The sequence below is a fragment of the Delphinapterus leucas genome, chromosome X, assembly GCF_059928025.1.
Source record: "Delphinapterus leucas isolate spDelLeu-1000000601 "Yukka" chromosome X, BTC_Dleu_Yukka2, whole genome shotgun sequence".
In the NCBI taxonomy this organism is placed as follows: Eukaryota; Metazoa; Chordata; class Mammalia; order Artiodactyla; family Monodontidae; genus Delphinapterus; species Delphinapterus leucas.
In genome coordinates, this window is record NC_143150.1 from 43,969,103 (window position 1) to 43,984,587 (window position 15,485).

The 15,485-nt window shown below is 38.9% G+C and overlaps 2 protein-coding genes across 2 annotated transcripts in view; both read left to right on the forward strand.

Annotated features, from left to right (window-relative positions):
* LOC111170887 (nuclear RNA export factor 3) overlaps positions 1–15,485 on the forward strand; it is a 283,690-nt gene that overhangs the window by 162,587 nt on the left and 105,618 nt on the right. The window lies entirely within an intron of this gene.
* LOC111171137 (melanoma antigen preferentially expressed in tumors-like) lies at positions 5,233–8,157 on the forward strand. Its single transcript, XM_089904251.1, has 3 exons — positions 5,233–5,621; positions 6,061–6,663; positions 7,498–8,157. Exons 1-3 carry the CDS (start codon positions 5,332–5,334, stop codon positions 8,009–8,011), a joined length of 1,407 nt encoding a protein of 468 aa, XP_089760377.1. The 5' UTR covers positions 5,233–5,331; the 3' UTR covers positions 8,012–8,157.

The window sequence follows — 15,485 nt, forward strand, 5'->3', positions numbered from 1 at the left end:
TATTTTAACATCTTTATTGGAGTATAATTGCTTTACAATGGTGTGTTAGTTTCTCCTTTATAACAAAGTGAATCAGTTATACATATACATATGTTCCCATATCTTTACCCTCTTGCATCTCCCTCCCTCCCAGCCTCCCTATCCCACCCCTCTAGGTGGTCACAGACCACCTAGCTGATCTCCCTGTGCTGTGGCTGCTTCCCACTAGCTACCTATTTTACGTTTGGTAGAGTATATATGTCCATGCCATTCTCTCACTTTGTCACAGCTTACCATTCCCCCTCCCTATATCCTAAACTCCATGCTCTCGTAGGTCTGTGTCTTTATTCCCGTCTTACCCCTAGGTACTTCATGACCTTTTCTCAGGGTATGCCCAGTAGTGGGATTGCTGGGTCGTATGGTAGTTCTATTTTTAGTTTTTTAAGGAACCTCCATACTGTTCTCCATAGTGGCTGCATCATTTCTCATTCCCACCAATAGTGCAAGAGTTTTCCCTTTCCTCCTCACCCTCTCCAGCATTTATTGTTTGGAGATTTTTTGATGATGGCCATTCTGACCGGTGTGAGATTATATCACATTGTAGTTTTGATTTGCATTTCTCTAATGATTAATGACGTTGAGCATTCTTTCATGTGTTTGTTGGCAATCTGTATATCTTCTCTGGAGAAATGTCTATTTAGGTCTTCTGCCCATTTTTGCATTGGATTGGGGTTTTTTTTGTTATTGAGCTGCATGAGCTGCTTGTAAATTTTGGAAATTAATCCTTTGTCAGTTGCTTCATTTGCAAATATTTTCTCCCATTCTGAGGGTTCTCTTTTCATCTTGTTTTTGGTTTCCTTTGCTGTGCAAAAGCTTTTAAGTTTCATTAGGTCCCATTTGTTTATTTTGTTTTTATTTCCATTTCTCTAGGAGGTGGGTCAAAAAGGATCTTGCTGTGAGGTATGTCATAGAGCGTTCTGCCTGTTTTTTCTTCCAAAGGTTTTATAGTTTCTGGCCTTACATTTAAGTCTTTAATCCATTTTGAGTTTATTTTTGTGTATGGTGTTAGGGAGTGTTTTAATTTCATACTTTTACATGTACCTGTCCAGTTTTCACAGCACCACATATTGAAGAGGCTATCCTTTCTACATTGTACATTCCTGCCTCCTTTATCAAAGATACTGTTACCATATGTGCGTGGGTTTATCTCTGGGCTTTTGGTCCTGTTCCATTGATCTATATTTCTGTTTTCGTGCCAGTACCATACTGTCTTGATTACTGTAGCTTTGTAGTATAGTCTGAAGTCAGGGAGCCTGATTCCTCCAGCTCCAATTTTCGTTCTCAAGATTGCTTTGGCTATTCGGTGTCATTTGTGTTCCCACACAAATTGTGAAGTTTTTTGTTCTAGTTCTGTGAAAAATACCAGTGGTAGTTTGATAGGGATTGCATTGAATGTGTAGATTGCTTTGGGTAGTAGAGTCATTTCCACAATGCTGATTCTTCCAATCCAAGAACATGGTATATTTCTCCATCTATTTGTATCATCTTTAATTTGTCTCGTCAGTGTCTTATAATTTTCTGCATACAGGTCTTTTGTCTCCTTAGGTAGGTTTATTCCTAGATATTTTATTCTTTTTGTTGCAATGGTAAATAGGAGTGTTTCATTAATTCCTCTTTCAGATTTTTCATCATTAGTGTATAGGAATGCCAGAGATTTCTGTGCATTAATTTTGTATCCTGATAGTTTACCAAATTCATTGATTAGCTCTAGTAGTTTTCTGGTAGCATCTTTAGGATTCTCTATGTATAGTATCATGTCATCTGCAAACAGTGACAGCTTTACTTCTTCTTTTCCAATTTGGATTCCTTTTATTTCTTTTTCTTCTCTGATTGCTGTGGCTAAAACTTCCAAGGCTATGTTGAATAATAGTGGTGTGAGTGGGCAATCTTGTTTTGTTCCTGATCTTAGTGGAAATGCTTTCAGTTTTTCACCATTGAGGACGATGTTGGCTGTGGATTTGTCATATATGGCCTTTGTTATGTTGAGGAAAGTTCCTTCTATGCCTACTTTCTGGAGGGATTTTTTCATAAATAGGTGTTGAATTTTCTCGAAAGCTTTCCCTGCATCTATTGAGATGATCATATGGCTTTTCTACTTCAGTTTTTTAACATGGTGTATCACGTTGACTAATTTGCATATACTGAAGAATCCTTGCGTTCCTGGGATAAACCCCACTTGGTCATAATGTATGATCCTTTTAATGTGCTGTTGGATTCTGTTTGCTAGGATTTTCTTGAGGATTTTTCATCTATGTTCATCAGTGATATTGGCCTGTAGTTTTCTTTCTTTGTGACATCTTTGTCTGGTTTTAGTATCAGAGTGATGGTGGCCTCGTAGAATGAGTGTGGGAGTGTTCCTCCCGCTGCTATATTTTGGAAGAGTTTGAGACAGATAGGTGTTAGCTCTTCTCTAAATGTTTGATATAATTTGCCTGGGAATCCATCTGGTCCTGGGTTTTTGTTTGTTGGAAGATTTTTAATCACAGTTTCAATTTCAGTGCTTGTGATTGGTTTGTTCATATTTTCTATTTCTTCCTGGTTCAGTCTCGGAACGTTGTGCATTTCTAAGAATTTGTCCATTTCTTCCAGGTTGTCCATTTTATTGGCATAGACTTGCTTGTAGTAATCTCTGATGATCCTTTGTATTTCTGCAGTGTCAGTTGTTACTTCTCCTTTTTCATTTCTAATTCTATTGATTTGAGTCTTCTCCCATTTTTTCTTGATGGGTCTGGCTAATGGTTTATCAATTTTGTTTAACTTCTCAAAGAACTAGCTTTTAGTTTTATTGATCTTTGCTATCGTTTCCTTCATTTCTTTTTCATTTATTTCTGATCTGATTTTTATGATTTATTTCCTTCTGCTAAGTGTGGGGGGTTTTTTGTTCTTTTTCTGTTGCTTTATGTGTAAGGTTAGGTTGTTTATTTGAGATGTTTCTTGTTTCTTGAGGTAGGATTGTATTGCTATAAGCTTCCCTCCTAGAACTGCTTATGCTGCATCCCATAGGTTTGGGTCGTCGTGTCTCCATTGTCATTTGTTTCTAGGTATTTTTTTATTTCCTCTTTGATTTCTTCAGTGATCTCTTGGTTATTTAGTAGTGTATTGTTTAGCCTCCATGTGTTTGTATTTCTTACACATTTTTTTCTGTAATTGCTATCTAGTCTCATAGCATTGTGGTCAGAAAAGATACTTGATATGATTTTAAATTTCTTAAATTTACCAAGGCTTGATTTGTGACCCAAGATATGATCTATCCTGGAGAATGTTCCTTGAGCACTTGAGAAGAATGTGTATTCTGTTGTTTTTGGATGGGATGTCCTATAAATATCAATTAAGTCCATCTTGTTTAATGTATCATTTAAAGCGTGTTTTTCTTTCTTTATTTTCATTTTGGATGATCTGTCTATTGGTGAAAGTGGGGTGTTAAAGCCCCCTACAATGATTGGGTTACTGTTGATTTCCCCTTTTATGGCTGTTAGTATTTGACTTATGTAGTGAGGTGCTCCTATGTTGGGTGCGTAAATATTTACAATTGTTATATCTTCTTCTTGGATAGATCCCTTGATCATTATGTGGTGTCCTTCTTTGTCTCTTGTAATAGTCTGTTTTAAAGTCTATTTTGTCTGATATGAGAATTGCTACTCCAGCTTTCTTTTGATTTACATTTGCATGGAGTATCTTTTTCCATCCTCTCACTCTCAGTCTGTATGTGTCCCTAGGTCTGAAGAGGGTCTCTTGTAGACAGCATATATATGGGTCTTGTTTTTACATCCATTCAGCCAATCGATGTCTTTTGGTTGGAGCATTTAATCCATTTACATTTAAGGTAATTATCGATATGTATGTTCCTGTTACCATTTTGTTAATTGTTTTGGGTTTTTTTTATTGTAGGTCTTTTCCTTCTCTTGTGTTTCTTGCCCAGAGAAGTTCCTTTAGCATTTGTTGTAAAGCTGGTTTGGTGGTGCTGAATTCTCTTAGCTTTTGCTTGTCTGTAAAGCTTTTAATTTCTCCTTCACATCTGAATGAGATCCTTGTTGGGTAGAGTAATCTTGGTTGTAGGTTTTTCTCTTTCATCACTTTAAATATGTCCTGCCAGTTCCTTCTGGCTTGCAGAGTTTCTGCTGGAAGATCAGCTGTTTATCTTATGGGGATTCCCTTATGTGTTACTTGTCGTTTTTCCCTTGCTGCTTTTAATATTTGTTCTTTGTGTTTAATTTTTGATAGTTTGATTAATATGTGTCTTGGCGTGTTTCTCCTTGGATTTATCCTGTATGGGACTCTCTGTGCTTGATTAACTATTTCCTCGCATCCTTCTCTGGAGCTCCTTTAAGCAGCACTCTTAATCCCCTCTCCTGGTGCACCAGGAAACAGAGAGGCAAGAAAAAGTCTCTTGTCTCTTTGGCAGCTCCAGACTTTTTCCTGGAGTTCCTCTCTGCTAGCCGTGGCACACTAGCCCCCTTCAGGCTGTGTTCATGTAGCGAACCCCAGTCTTTTCCCTGGTATCTGACCTCTGAAGCCCGAGCCTCAGGTCCCAGTCTCCGCCGACCCCAGCGGGTGACCAGACAAACCTCTCAGGCTGGTGAGTGCTGGTCAGCAACAATCCCCTGTGCAGGAATCTCTCTGCTTTGCCCTCCACACCCCTGTTGCTGCGCTCTCCTCCGCGGCTCCGAAGCTTCCCCCCTCTGCCACCTGCAGTCTCCGCCCACAAAGGGGCTTCCTAGTGTGTGGAAACCTTTCCTTCTTCACAGCTCCGTCCCACTGGTGCAGGTCCCGTCCCTATCCTTTTGTCTCTGTTTTTTCTTTTTTTTTACCCTACCCAGGTCCTTGGGGAGTTTGTTGCCTTTTGGGAGGTCTGAGGACTTCTGGCAGCATTCAGTAGGTGTTCTGTAGGAGTTGTTCCACATGTAGATGTATTTCTGATGTATTTGTGGGCAGGAAGGTGATCTCCACTTCTTACTCTTCTGCCATCTTGAAGCTCCTCAGGAGGAAATAATTTGAGGAAGGCAGCTAGGTGGTCAGCATTGTCTTCTGCTAATTTACCTCTGATTTCTAATGGCATTTTATCTCATGGAAGTGTGTGTCTGTGTGTGTGTGTGTGTGTGTGCATGCGTGCGTGCACACAAGTCCATTTTCATTCTATTCCTATAGTAGTGGTCACTTGAGTTGGCCCTATGGTTCACCACATACTTATTCAATAAGTATTTTGTCCACAGCTAACCCTGGAAGCAAACAAGTGACTATAGATACCTTCTCAGGATTTCTAAAAATTCTCCACTCTGAAGCAGGTTTTCGAAGATGGACCAAAAGACCAGAGTCACCCTCCTTGAGCTTGCTGCAAAGAGTCTGCTGAATAATGAGCCTGCAGCTATCCATGCCCTGGACGAAATCCCAAGAGACCTCTTTGTTCCATTGTTCAATGCTGCCTTCTTGGGTGGGCATAAGACGATCCTAAAGGCAATGGTGAGGGTTTGGCCTTTTCGCTGTCTCCATATTGGGTCATTGAACACACGGGAATCATACTATGACATCTTGGAAGCCATGATTGATGGTCTGCAGATCCTCCCTGCCCAGAACTCTTCCTCTTGGTAAGACTATGACGAGTAGAGACACAGGGAGTGAGTAGGAGTGTATGCTGTAGCCTGGGGCAGGGGAATACCTAACGGTCTCCCAACAGTAGCCAGTGGTGAATACTGCAGTCTTTGCAGAGCTGTCGGTCCTTGGGGACTCTATTGCCTTATAGAGTTGATTATAGAATAGAGGTGTTTGAGGATACTATGAATGGATTTGAGTGCAATTACACAGAAGTGGAATATGGGCATTGAGACAGGGAAAGACCGGAGGTGAAGGAGGGGGTGGGGAAAGGATGAAAGATGCTGCATTTGTGTGGAAAGAACTTCTTGGTGAATGGCAATGAAGTGAAAACCAGGGTTAAAGTGTTCTGTCCCTGCTTCTCATCATTGATCTTGCTGGGTTATATTAAAATCAGCTATCTCTCATGTGTTCTGTCTCTTCCTTTCCTTACAGGGGGCCCAAACTGAGGATCCTAGATTTAAGGAGTGATCTGGTCTGTAAGACAATATGCTCTGAGATTGGGACCGCATTCCCTTTCTGTTTTCAGTCATGCATTTACTCTCAGCACTCTGTCCTTAAGATAGAAGAAGCTCAGCATAGAGTCACGTGCCTCGGGATTGGTAATTCCGGGTCTGAGCCTCAGTCAGCTCAGGAACCCATGGAATTACTAGTGGATATTTCCCTCAATAGTACCTTGAGAACAGAGCAATTCCTCTCTTTCCTTTGTAGTAAGATTCAGCAGAATGTTGGGTCCTTGCACGTCTGCTGCAGAGATTTGCAAATCGATAGAATGTCTGGGCACAAAAGTATCCTGCAGTTTCTGGATCTGGGGTGCATTGAGAACCTGGAAATTGATCAGGCTAATCTGAGTGAAGTCGTCACCCTTTTGGCTCAGGTGATCCACCTGAAAAGCCTTACTCTGTGTAACATCCCCTTTAAAACTTATAATAGAAGGAACTTCAGATCTTTTCTCCTCTGCCTTGGGCGGCTGGACGATCTCCAGGAGCTCAGCTTGTCTTTCTTCTGCCTCACAGATCAACTGCACAAACTGCTCAGGTGAGGGGGTGGGGAGGAACCTGGGTTCCCTGATCACCCCATTGTTAACACAGAAGAGACCATGCTTGGATCTTCCTAAGCTCCTTGTAACCCATTTCTCTCTTTGCCTCAGCATAGGCACTGCTGGGAGTTTGAACATAGCCGGGGGAGAGAGGGGTACTTATGTTGAGCAGCAGATGAGGTTAGAAAAGGAAGCTGTGCTCATTCATTCATTCATTCATTCAGTGACCGTGGGCAGACCCTAAAAGAAGTCTGTAAATATATTGGTGAAAAAGACTCAGTCCTTCTCCTATTGGACTTTACAGCTCTCTAGAGAGGAAGGGGAGGCATTCAGATGGAGAAGCATTAAGCTATAGGACTAATGCACATGCCCATGGATGGGCCCCAATAGTTAACACTGCCAGATAATTTTGCTCCTGTATTTCCCCCCCATGCTTACACCCTGAATGGAGAGCTTGTCATCTGGGTACTAGGCAAAGGAAACCCTCAGTTGGCTGCTTTCCCAGACCCATCCTCGCCAAATAAGTGAATCAGATCCAACACTGATTATGTCGTATATACTAAGTGCATGAAATTTCTTCACTTAATCTTTCCTGCAGTTCTGTATAATAATGACTGCTGTGCACGTTTTCAAGATTAAAACCCTGTACCTCAGAGTGGTAAAGTAACTTTCTCAGGGTCACAAATCTATAAAGTCTGATCCCAAAGTCCACATTGTTAACCACTTATTGCAAACCATGAACACAGTAGTTTATTCTAGAGCCTTAGGTACCTAAAATTTGGGGCTCATTGCCCTCATTCTTCTGAAATAACCTTACATTTTTCTCTCTATAGAGCTGTGCCACCTCAGTTGGATTCACTGTATCTACCTTACTGTCACCTTTCTCACAGAGATGTCACTGTCCTGTCCCAGAGCTCTCAGGCCACCCACCTAAGGGAATTGAGTCTCAGTAACAACCACATCTTCTCAGAGGTTTATGAGCCCTTCCAGACTCTGCTGGAGAAGGTCTCAAGCACCCTGCAACATCTGGAGATAAACAATTGTATGATAACTGATTCTACTCTCTCTGCCGTCCTCCCAGCCCTGAGCCACTGTACCCACCTCCGTGTCCTTAGCTTTGCCTTCAATCCCATTACAATGCCTGTGCTCAAGAGCCTTCTGCAGCACTTGACCTCCTTGATGAAGCTGAAGTATGTGATTTATCCTGTCCCTGTCCATTGCTACGAGGAATGGATTTTTCATGACCGTTTGGACCGACAGAAACTTGCTGAAGTTCAGGCTCAGTTGGAGGCGATGCTGCACGGGGCACAGCGGACCGACATGAAATGGGTCAGTTGTTCAGAGTGATTTCCACAGCACAGGGAGGTGTTTCAACACTGATGTGTGGCCATGAAAGCGGTCACTTTTTTTGTTTTGTTTTTTTTTGCCTGAAACCCAAGTTTGTAGAGACACATATATAAAGTTCTACTGTTCTAGGAAACTGGGGTTAGGAACACTGGATATGTAAACTGATCTCTATAAAAGAGGAACTTTAAAAAGGAAATAGAGGAATTTGAAATGTCCGCTGGATCTCTTGCCCACTGCCCTCTACATTTTCTGGTTACTATCCACAGTGTTGGGTATGTGACGTAAGCTGACCCAGTCATGGTACATCATTTCCTTATCCACACTGATTGGTTCACTTATCCGTTTATGGGCACTTGACACAAGTCAGATCAATTGAAACTCTTCCTAGAGGTCATAGTTGTTGAATAATTTTACCCTCTAGGGACCTGCAAACTTCTTGTATTTCTGATTTCCTCAGGTGGCTTATGAGAAACCGTATGCAACTAAAAGGAAACAAACTATGCCCACTACCTACTGGTATCTTCATCAGCATATTGCTGCCTGATTTCCCAGGTCTCAGACCCCTGGCTCAGTTATTCCTTATTCCACACACATTCACCAAGTATCTGTTATGATTTAGGTACTTTTCCAGGTGCTAAGAAAGATAAAGTCCCTGATCTCACTCAGAGTGTAGACATTCCTATGATTTATCAGTTTCTCTACTCTTTCTTGGAAGACTTGGGAAATTATTTATTCCCCCATAACACAGTATTTTTCTCACTTTTTCCCCTCACATAGTCTGCTCAAATGATATTGGCCTTTTTATGCTGTTGGGTAGCTGCTCAGGCCTCAGGTCATGGCTTAAATGCTACCTCCTCAGATAGGTTTTCTCTTACTTCCCCATTTAAGTAGATTTATTCTGCGGCTGCTTTTGCTTAAGGTACCATGTATATTTCCTTCATGGTACACATTGTTGCATATGTATTTGCTCCCTCTGCCCCTCCACTAGAGTTGTACTGCTCAGTATGGTGCCCACTAACCATATGTGGCTTCTGAACTCTAGAAATTTGGCTAATCTCAAATGTGATGTACCCTAGGTGTTGAATGCACTCTGTGTATCCAAGAGTTAGTAAGAAACAAAGGATGTAGAATAACTAATTGATAATTTACGTGTATTGTTTACATGATGAAATGATAACATACTCCATATCAAAGACAGTAAAGATAAAAGAATGTAAATTAAATTCTTTATATACTTACGTGTTAGAATGATAGCATTGTATTTCAAAGACTTAGTAAGAAAAATGTTATAATAATTACGTGTTTATATGTTTACATATCAACATGATAAAACATTGCATTCCAAAGACTAATTGAGAGAAAATAAAGTTAACTAATAGGTTGTTCCTACTGTTTATATGTTGAAATGGTAACATAGAAAATGTCAACGATAACAGAAAAGAATGGAAAAAATAATTAGTATTTTGTGTATAGTGTTTCCTTATTGAAATGAAAACAGATTGCATTTTCATTGTTGAAATGAAAACAGATTGTAGTTTAAAGACTTAGTAAGAAAGAAGAATGTAAAAGTAATGAATGTTGTTTACATTGTTTCCTTGTTGAAATGATAACACACACATTTTAAAGACTCAGTAAAAAATTTTTTACAATTATTTTTTCTTATTGCTTACATGTTGAAGTGATAAACTGCATTTCGAAAACAGAGAAAATAATGTAAAACTTAATTAATAATTAATAAAAATAGTTAATAACTTGTTGTTACCTCCATTTTGCTACTGCATTTCTGACTTAGAAAGATAAACATGTTAAATGAATTGTATATGTTGTTGCTTTGTTGAAATGATAACACATGGCATTTCAAAGACATCATAAAATAAGAATGCAACAAGGCCACCAATACCCTGACACCAAAGCCAGACAAAGACACTACAGAAAAAGGAAATGAGAGGGCAGTATCTTCGATTAATACAAATGAAAAGGTCCTGGACAAAATATTAGCAAAACAAATCCAACAATATATCAAAAGGACCATACACCATAAATCACGTAGGATTTATTCCAGGGTCACAAGGATGATTCAACATTTGCAAATCAATCAGTGTGAGACACCACATCAACAAAATGAAAGATAAAAATCACATGATTATCTCAATAGACGCAGGAAACTCTTTTGACACAATTGAACATCCATTCATGACAACAACTCTCAACAAAGTATGTATAGAGGGAACATGTCCCAACATGATAAGGGCATTTACGACAAACCCACAGCCAACATCATAGTGAATGGCGAAAAGCTGAAAGACTTTCCACTAAATTCAGGAACAAGGTAAGGATGCCCACTCTCACCACTTATATTTAACATAGTATTGGAAGTCCTAACCACAGCAATCAGATGAAAAAAGAAATAAAAGGTACCCACACTGGAAAGGACAAGGTAAAACCGTTACTCTTTGTGGATGACATGATACTTTGTATAGAAAGTTCTAAAGCCTCCACCCAAAAACTATTAGAACTAATGAATGAATTAAGCAAACGTTCAGGATCCAAGATTAACATACAGAAATCTGTTGCATTTCTATACACTAATAATGAAATATCACAAAATGAAAGTTTTTCTTTTTCATTTTTATTGGAGTATAATTGCTTTACAATGGTGTGTTACTTTCTGCTTTCTAACAAAGTGAATCCGTTACACATATGTTCCCATATCTCTTCCCTCTTGCGTCTCCCTCCCTTCCACCCTCCCTATCCCACCCTTCTAGGTGGTCACCAGGCACCGAGCTGATCTCCCTGTGCTATGTGGCTGCTTCCCACCAGCGATCTATTTTATGTTTGGTAGTATATATATGTCCACGCCACTCTCTCGCTTTGTCACAGTTTACCCTTCCCCCTCCCCATATCCTCAAGTCTAAACTCAGTTTAAAATCACATTGAAAAGAATAAAACACCTAGGAGTAAACCTAACCAGGGACGTGAAAGCCCTATCTGAAAACTATGAAACACTGATGCAGGAAACTGAAGATGAACAAAGAAATGGAAAGATATCCCATGCTGTTGGATTGGAAGAATTAATATTGTTAAAATGTCCATACTTCCCAAAGTAATCTACAGATTTAATGCAATCACTATCATATACCCATGCCATTTTTCACAGAACTAGAACAAAGAATCCAAAAATTCATATGGAACCACAAAAGACCCCAAATTGCCAAAGCAATCTTGAGAAAAAAAAGGAATGAAGCTGGAGGTATAACCCTCCCAGACTTCGGACTATGAAACAAAGCTAATCAAAACAGCATGGGCCTGGCGCAAAAACAGACACATCGATCAATGGAATAGAATAGACAGTCCAGAAATAAACCCATGCACGTATGGTCAATTAATCTACAGAAAAGGAGGCAAGAATATACAATGGAGAAAAGGCAGTTTCTTCAATCAGTGGTGTTGGGAAAACTGGTCATCTACATGTGAAACAAAGATTAGAACATTCCTTCACACCATACACAAAAATAAAACGGTTTAAACAGCTAAATGCAAGACCTCAAAACATAAAACTCCTAGAAGAGAACAGAAGCAGAACACTCTTTGATAAAAATCATACCAATATTCCTTTGGATAAATCTCCTAAAGCAAAAGGAGTAAAAACAAAAATAATCTAACGAGACCTAATTAAACTTAAAAGCATTTGCACAGGAAAGGAAACCATCAACAAAAATGAAAAGAAAACCCAAGGATTGGGATAAAATATTTGCAAATGATGTGACCAACAAGGGGTTAATATCCAAAATATATAAACAGCTCATAGAACTCAATGTCAAAACAACAAACAACCCAATGATAAATGGGCAGAAGACCTGAATAGACATTTTTCCAAAGAAGATGTACACGTGGTTAACAGGCACATGAAAAGATGCTCAGCATCGCTAATATTTAGAGAAATGCAAATCACAACAACAATGACATATCATCTCGCACCTGTCAGAATGGCAATCATCAAAAAGTCTACAAATAACAAATATTGGAGAGGATGTGGAGAAAAGGGAATCTTTGTATGCTGTTGGTGGGAATGTAAATTGGTGCAGCCACTATGGAAAACAATATGGAGCTCCCTTAAAAACTAAAAATAAAACTACCATATGATCCAGCAATTCCACTCCTGGATACATTTACAGAAAAATAACAAAAGCATTGATTTGAAAACATACACACACGCCAAGGTTCATAGCAACACTATTTACAATAACAAAGATATGGAAGCAACCCAAGTGCCCATCAACAGACAAATTGATAGAAAAATATGGCATATATACACACACAATGGAATATTACTCAGCCATAAAAAGAATGAAATTCTGCTATTTGCTGCAATATGGATGGACCTAGACAATATTATGCTTAGTGAAATGTCAGATATAGAAAGACAAATACTGTACGATACCACTTGTATGTGGAATCTAAAAAATAATACAAGTGAATGCATATGCACAATGGAAACAGACTCGCAGATATAGAAAACAAATTTTTGGTTACCAAAAGGGAGAGGGAAGGTAGGAGGGACAAATCAAATTAGGGGCATGGGATTAAGAGATACAACTACTATGTATAAAATGGCAAAGCAACAATGATATACTGTATAGCACAGGGAATTATAGGCATTATCTGATAATAACTTGTAGTGGAGTATAATCTGAAAAAATGCTGGATCACTCTGCTGTACACCTAAAATTAATATAGTATTGTAAATCAACTATATTCCAATTAAAAGAAGAGAAAGGATACAAAATTATTTAATAATATGTTCATATTGCTTACATATTGAGATAATGCACTGCATTTCAAAGACTTACCAAAAAAAAAAAAGAAAACTAATTAACCATGGTGGTTAGCACCATGCTTACATAAAACATCGTTAGTTATGCCAGTCTGCTTTAAGATGATAACAGCTTAACTTTGATCATATGCAAAATCGCTACACTTTTACCTCTTCCCACCTCATTTTATGTTATTGTTGTCCCAGTTTGTATCTTTTATATTGTGAGCACTAATGAATTAGTGCAACTGTATTTATTTTTAATACTTTTGTCTTTCCGTTTTTATACTAAAGTTAAAAGTGTTTTATCCACCACCATTACAATGTTGGAGTGTTCTGAATTTGACTATATGCTTTTACGTATGAGTTATATGCTTTCGTAGGTTTTCATGTTGTTAATTTTTTGTTTTCACTCAAAGAACTCCCTTTAGCATTTTTGTAAGGCAGGTCGAGTGGTGAATAACTCCCTCAGCTTTTGCTTGTCTGGGAATGTCATCATCTATCTTTCATTTCTGAAGGACGGCTTTTCTGAATAGAGTATTCTTGGTTGTTGGTTGTTTTCTTTCAGCACTTTGAATGTATAATCCCACTCTTTCCTGGACTGCAAGGTTTCTTTTCAGAAATCTGATAGCCTTATGCTGTTCCCTTGTATATGACAAGTGGCATTTCTCTTACAGACTTTACAATTCTCTCCTTGAAAAGGGAACCCTCTTACACTGTTGGTGGGAATGAAAATTGATACAGCCACTATGGAGAACAGTATGGAGGTTCCTTAAAAAATTAAAAATAGAACTACCATATGACCCAGCAACACCACACCTGGGCATATACCCTGAGAAAACCATAATTCAAAAAGTACATGCACCCCAATGTTCATTGTAGCACTATTTACAAGAGCCAGGACATGGAAGCAACCTAAATGTCCATCAACAGAAGAATGGATAAAGAAGGTGTGGTACACATATACAATAGAACATTACTCAGACATAAAAAGGAACGAAATTGTGCCATTTGCACAGATGTGGATGGACCTAGAGACTGTCATACAGAGTGAAGTAATTCAGAAAGAGAAAAACAAATATCATAATATATATACCTTATATGTGGAATCTAGAAAAATGATACAGATGAACTTATTTGCAAAGCAGAAATAGAGACACGGATGTAGAGGACAGTCATATGGATACCAGGGTGGGAGGGGGGAGTGGGTTGAAATGGGAGATTGGGATTGACATATATACACTACTATATATAAAATAGATAACGAATGAGAACCTACTGTATAGCGCAGGGAACTCTACTCAATGCTCTGTGGTGACCCAAATAGGAAAGACATCCACAAGAGAGGGGATATATGTATGTGTGTGTATATATATATATATATATATATATATATATATATATATATATGGCTGATTCACTTTGCTGTTGAGCAGAAATTAACACAATATTGTAAAGCAACTATACTCCAATAAAAATTAACTTTTAATAGAGATGACAAAAATTCTAGATTGTTGTAAGTATTCAAAATAAATAAGTAAAATATAAAGACAGTTAAGAAAAGAAAAACAATTCTATCCTTGTCTTTGACATTTTTATTATAATGTGTCTTCATATAACCTCCTATGAGATGAAACTGTTCGAGGACTTTTGAGTTTCGTGAACTTGGGGGTCCATGTTGCTCCCACAAGTTGGGTGGTTTTCAGCCATTATTTCTATAAATAAAATCCCCCCCCGCCTCTCTCTCTCTCTCCCCCTTCCTCCTCCTCCAGGGTCCCCGTCATCCATATATGAGTCCACTTAATGGTGTTTTAAAAATCCCATAGATTTTCCCCAATATTTTTCATTCTTTTTTTTTCTCCTCTGATTAGATAACTTCAAATTACTTCTTTTTGAGTTCATACATTTTTTTCTTCTGCTTGATGAAGTCTGTTGTTATAGCTCTCTATTATATTTCTAAATTCATCCATTGTATTCTTCAGCTCCATAATTTTGCTTTGGCTCCTTTTTATGATTTCTATCTCCTTGTTGACTTTTTCATTTTGTTCAGGTATTGCTTTTCTGATTTCACTGAGTTCTCTTGCAGCTGGCTTGGAATCTTTAAAGCAATCATGTTGAATTCCTTGTCAGGCAATTCATGGACCTTCATTTCTATAGGGTGTGTTACTGGGAAATTATCTTGTATCATTTGTGGGGTGTTGGGCTTCCTAGATTTTTCCTGCCCCTGAAAATCTCGTGTTGGTGTCTTCACCTTTAAGGAAGCAATCTCCTCCATCAGCCTTTACTGACTTTCTTCAGGAAAGAAACATCTGAACCACTAAGCCAAGCTAGGGATACTGGGGGGTCTCTGAGGCCTCTTCTGTGGATTCACCAGCTCTGCCCCTCTTGCTCCATCTTGTGAAGGAAGTGTTTGGATGATACATGCCTTTTCTCAATTGCACAAAGCCAGGACACATGCTGACAGCCTCCTGTTTATTTTCCCCATTTCGGTACCCTGAAGTGTTTAAGGTATGTCTGTTCTCACCATCCAGCAGAGTGGTGCCAGTTCTCTTTATGTACATGTGCATGATCTGTTGAGGCATGAGTGCACCTTCTGCAGGGGTGTCCATGGAATGCCGGTTCTCAGGGGGACCGGCATATAGAGTGCTGGATGTGCTCGTG

Coding starts and splice junctions, on each gene's coding strand:
- LOC111171137 (XM_089904251.1), top strand. CDS start 5,332: ATGGACCAAAAGACCAGAGTCACCCTCCTTGAGCTTGCTGCAAAGAGT. Junction 5,622..6,060: donor GCCCAGAACTCTTCCTCTTG/GTAAGACTATGA, acceptor CTTTCCTTACAG/GGGGCCCAAACTGAGGATCC. Junction 6,664..7,497: donor CAACTGCACAAACTGCTCAG/GTGAGGGGGTGG, acceptor TTCTCTCTATAG/AGCTGTGCCACCTCAGTTGG.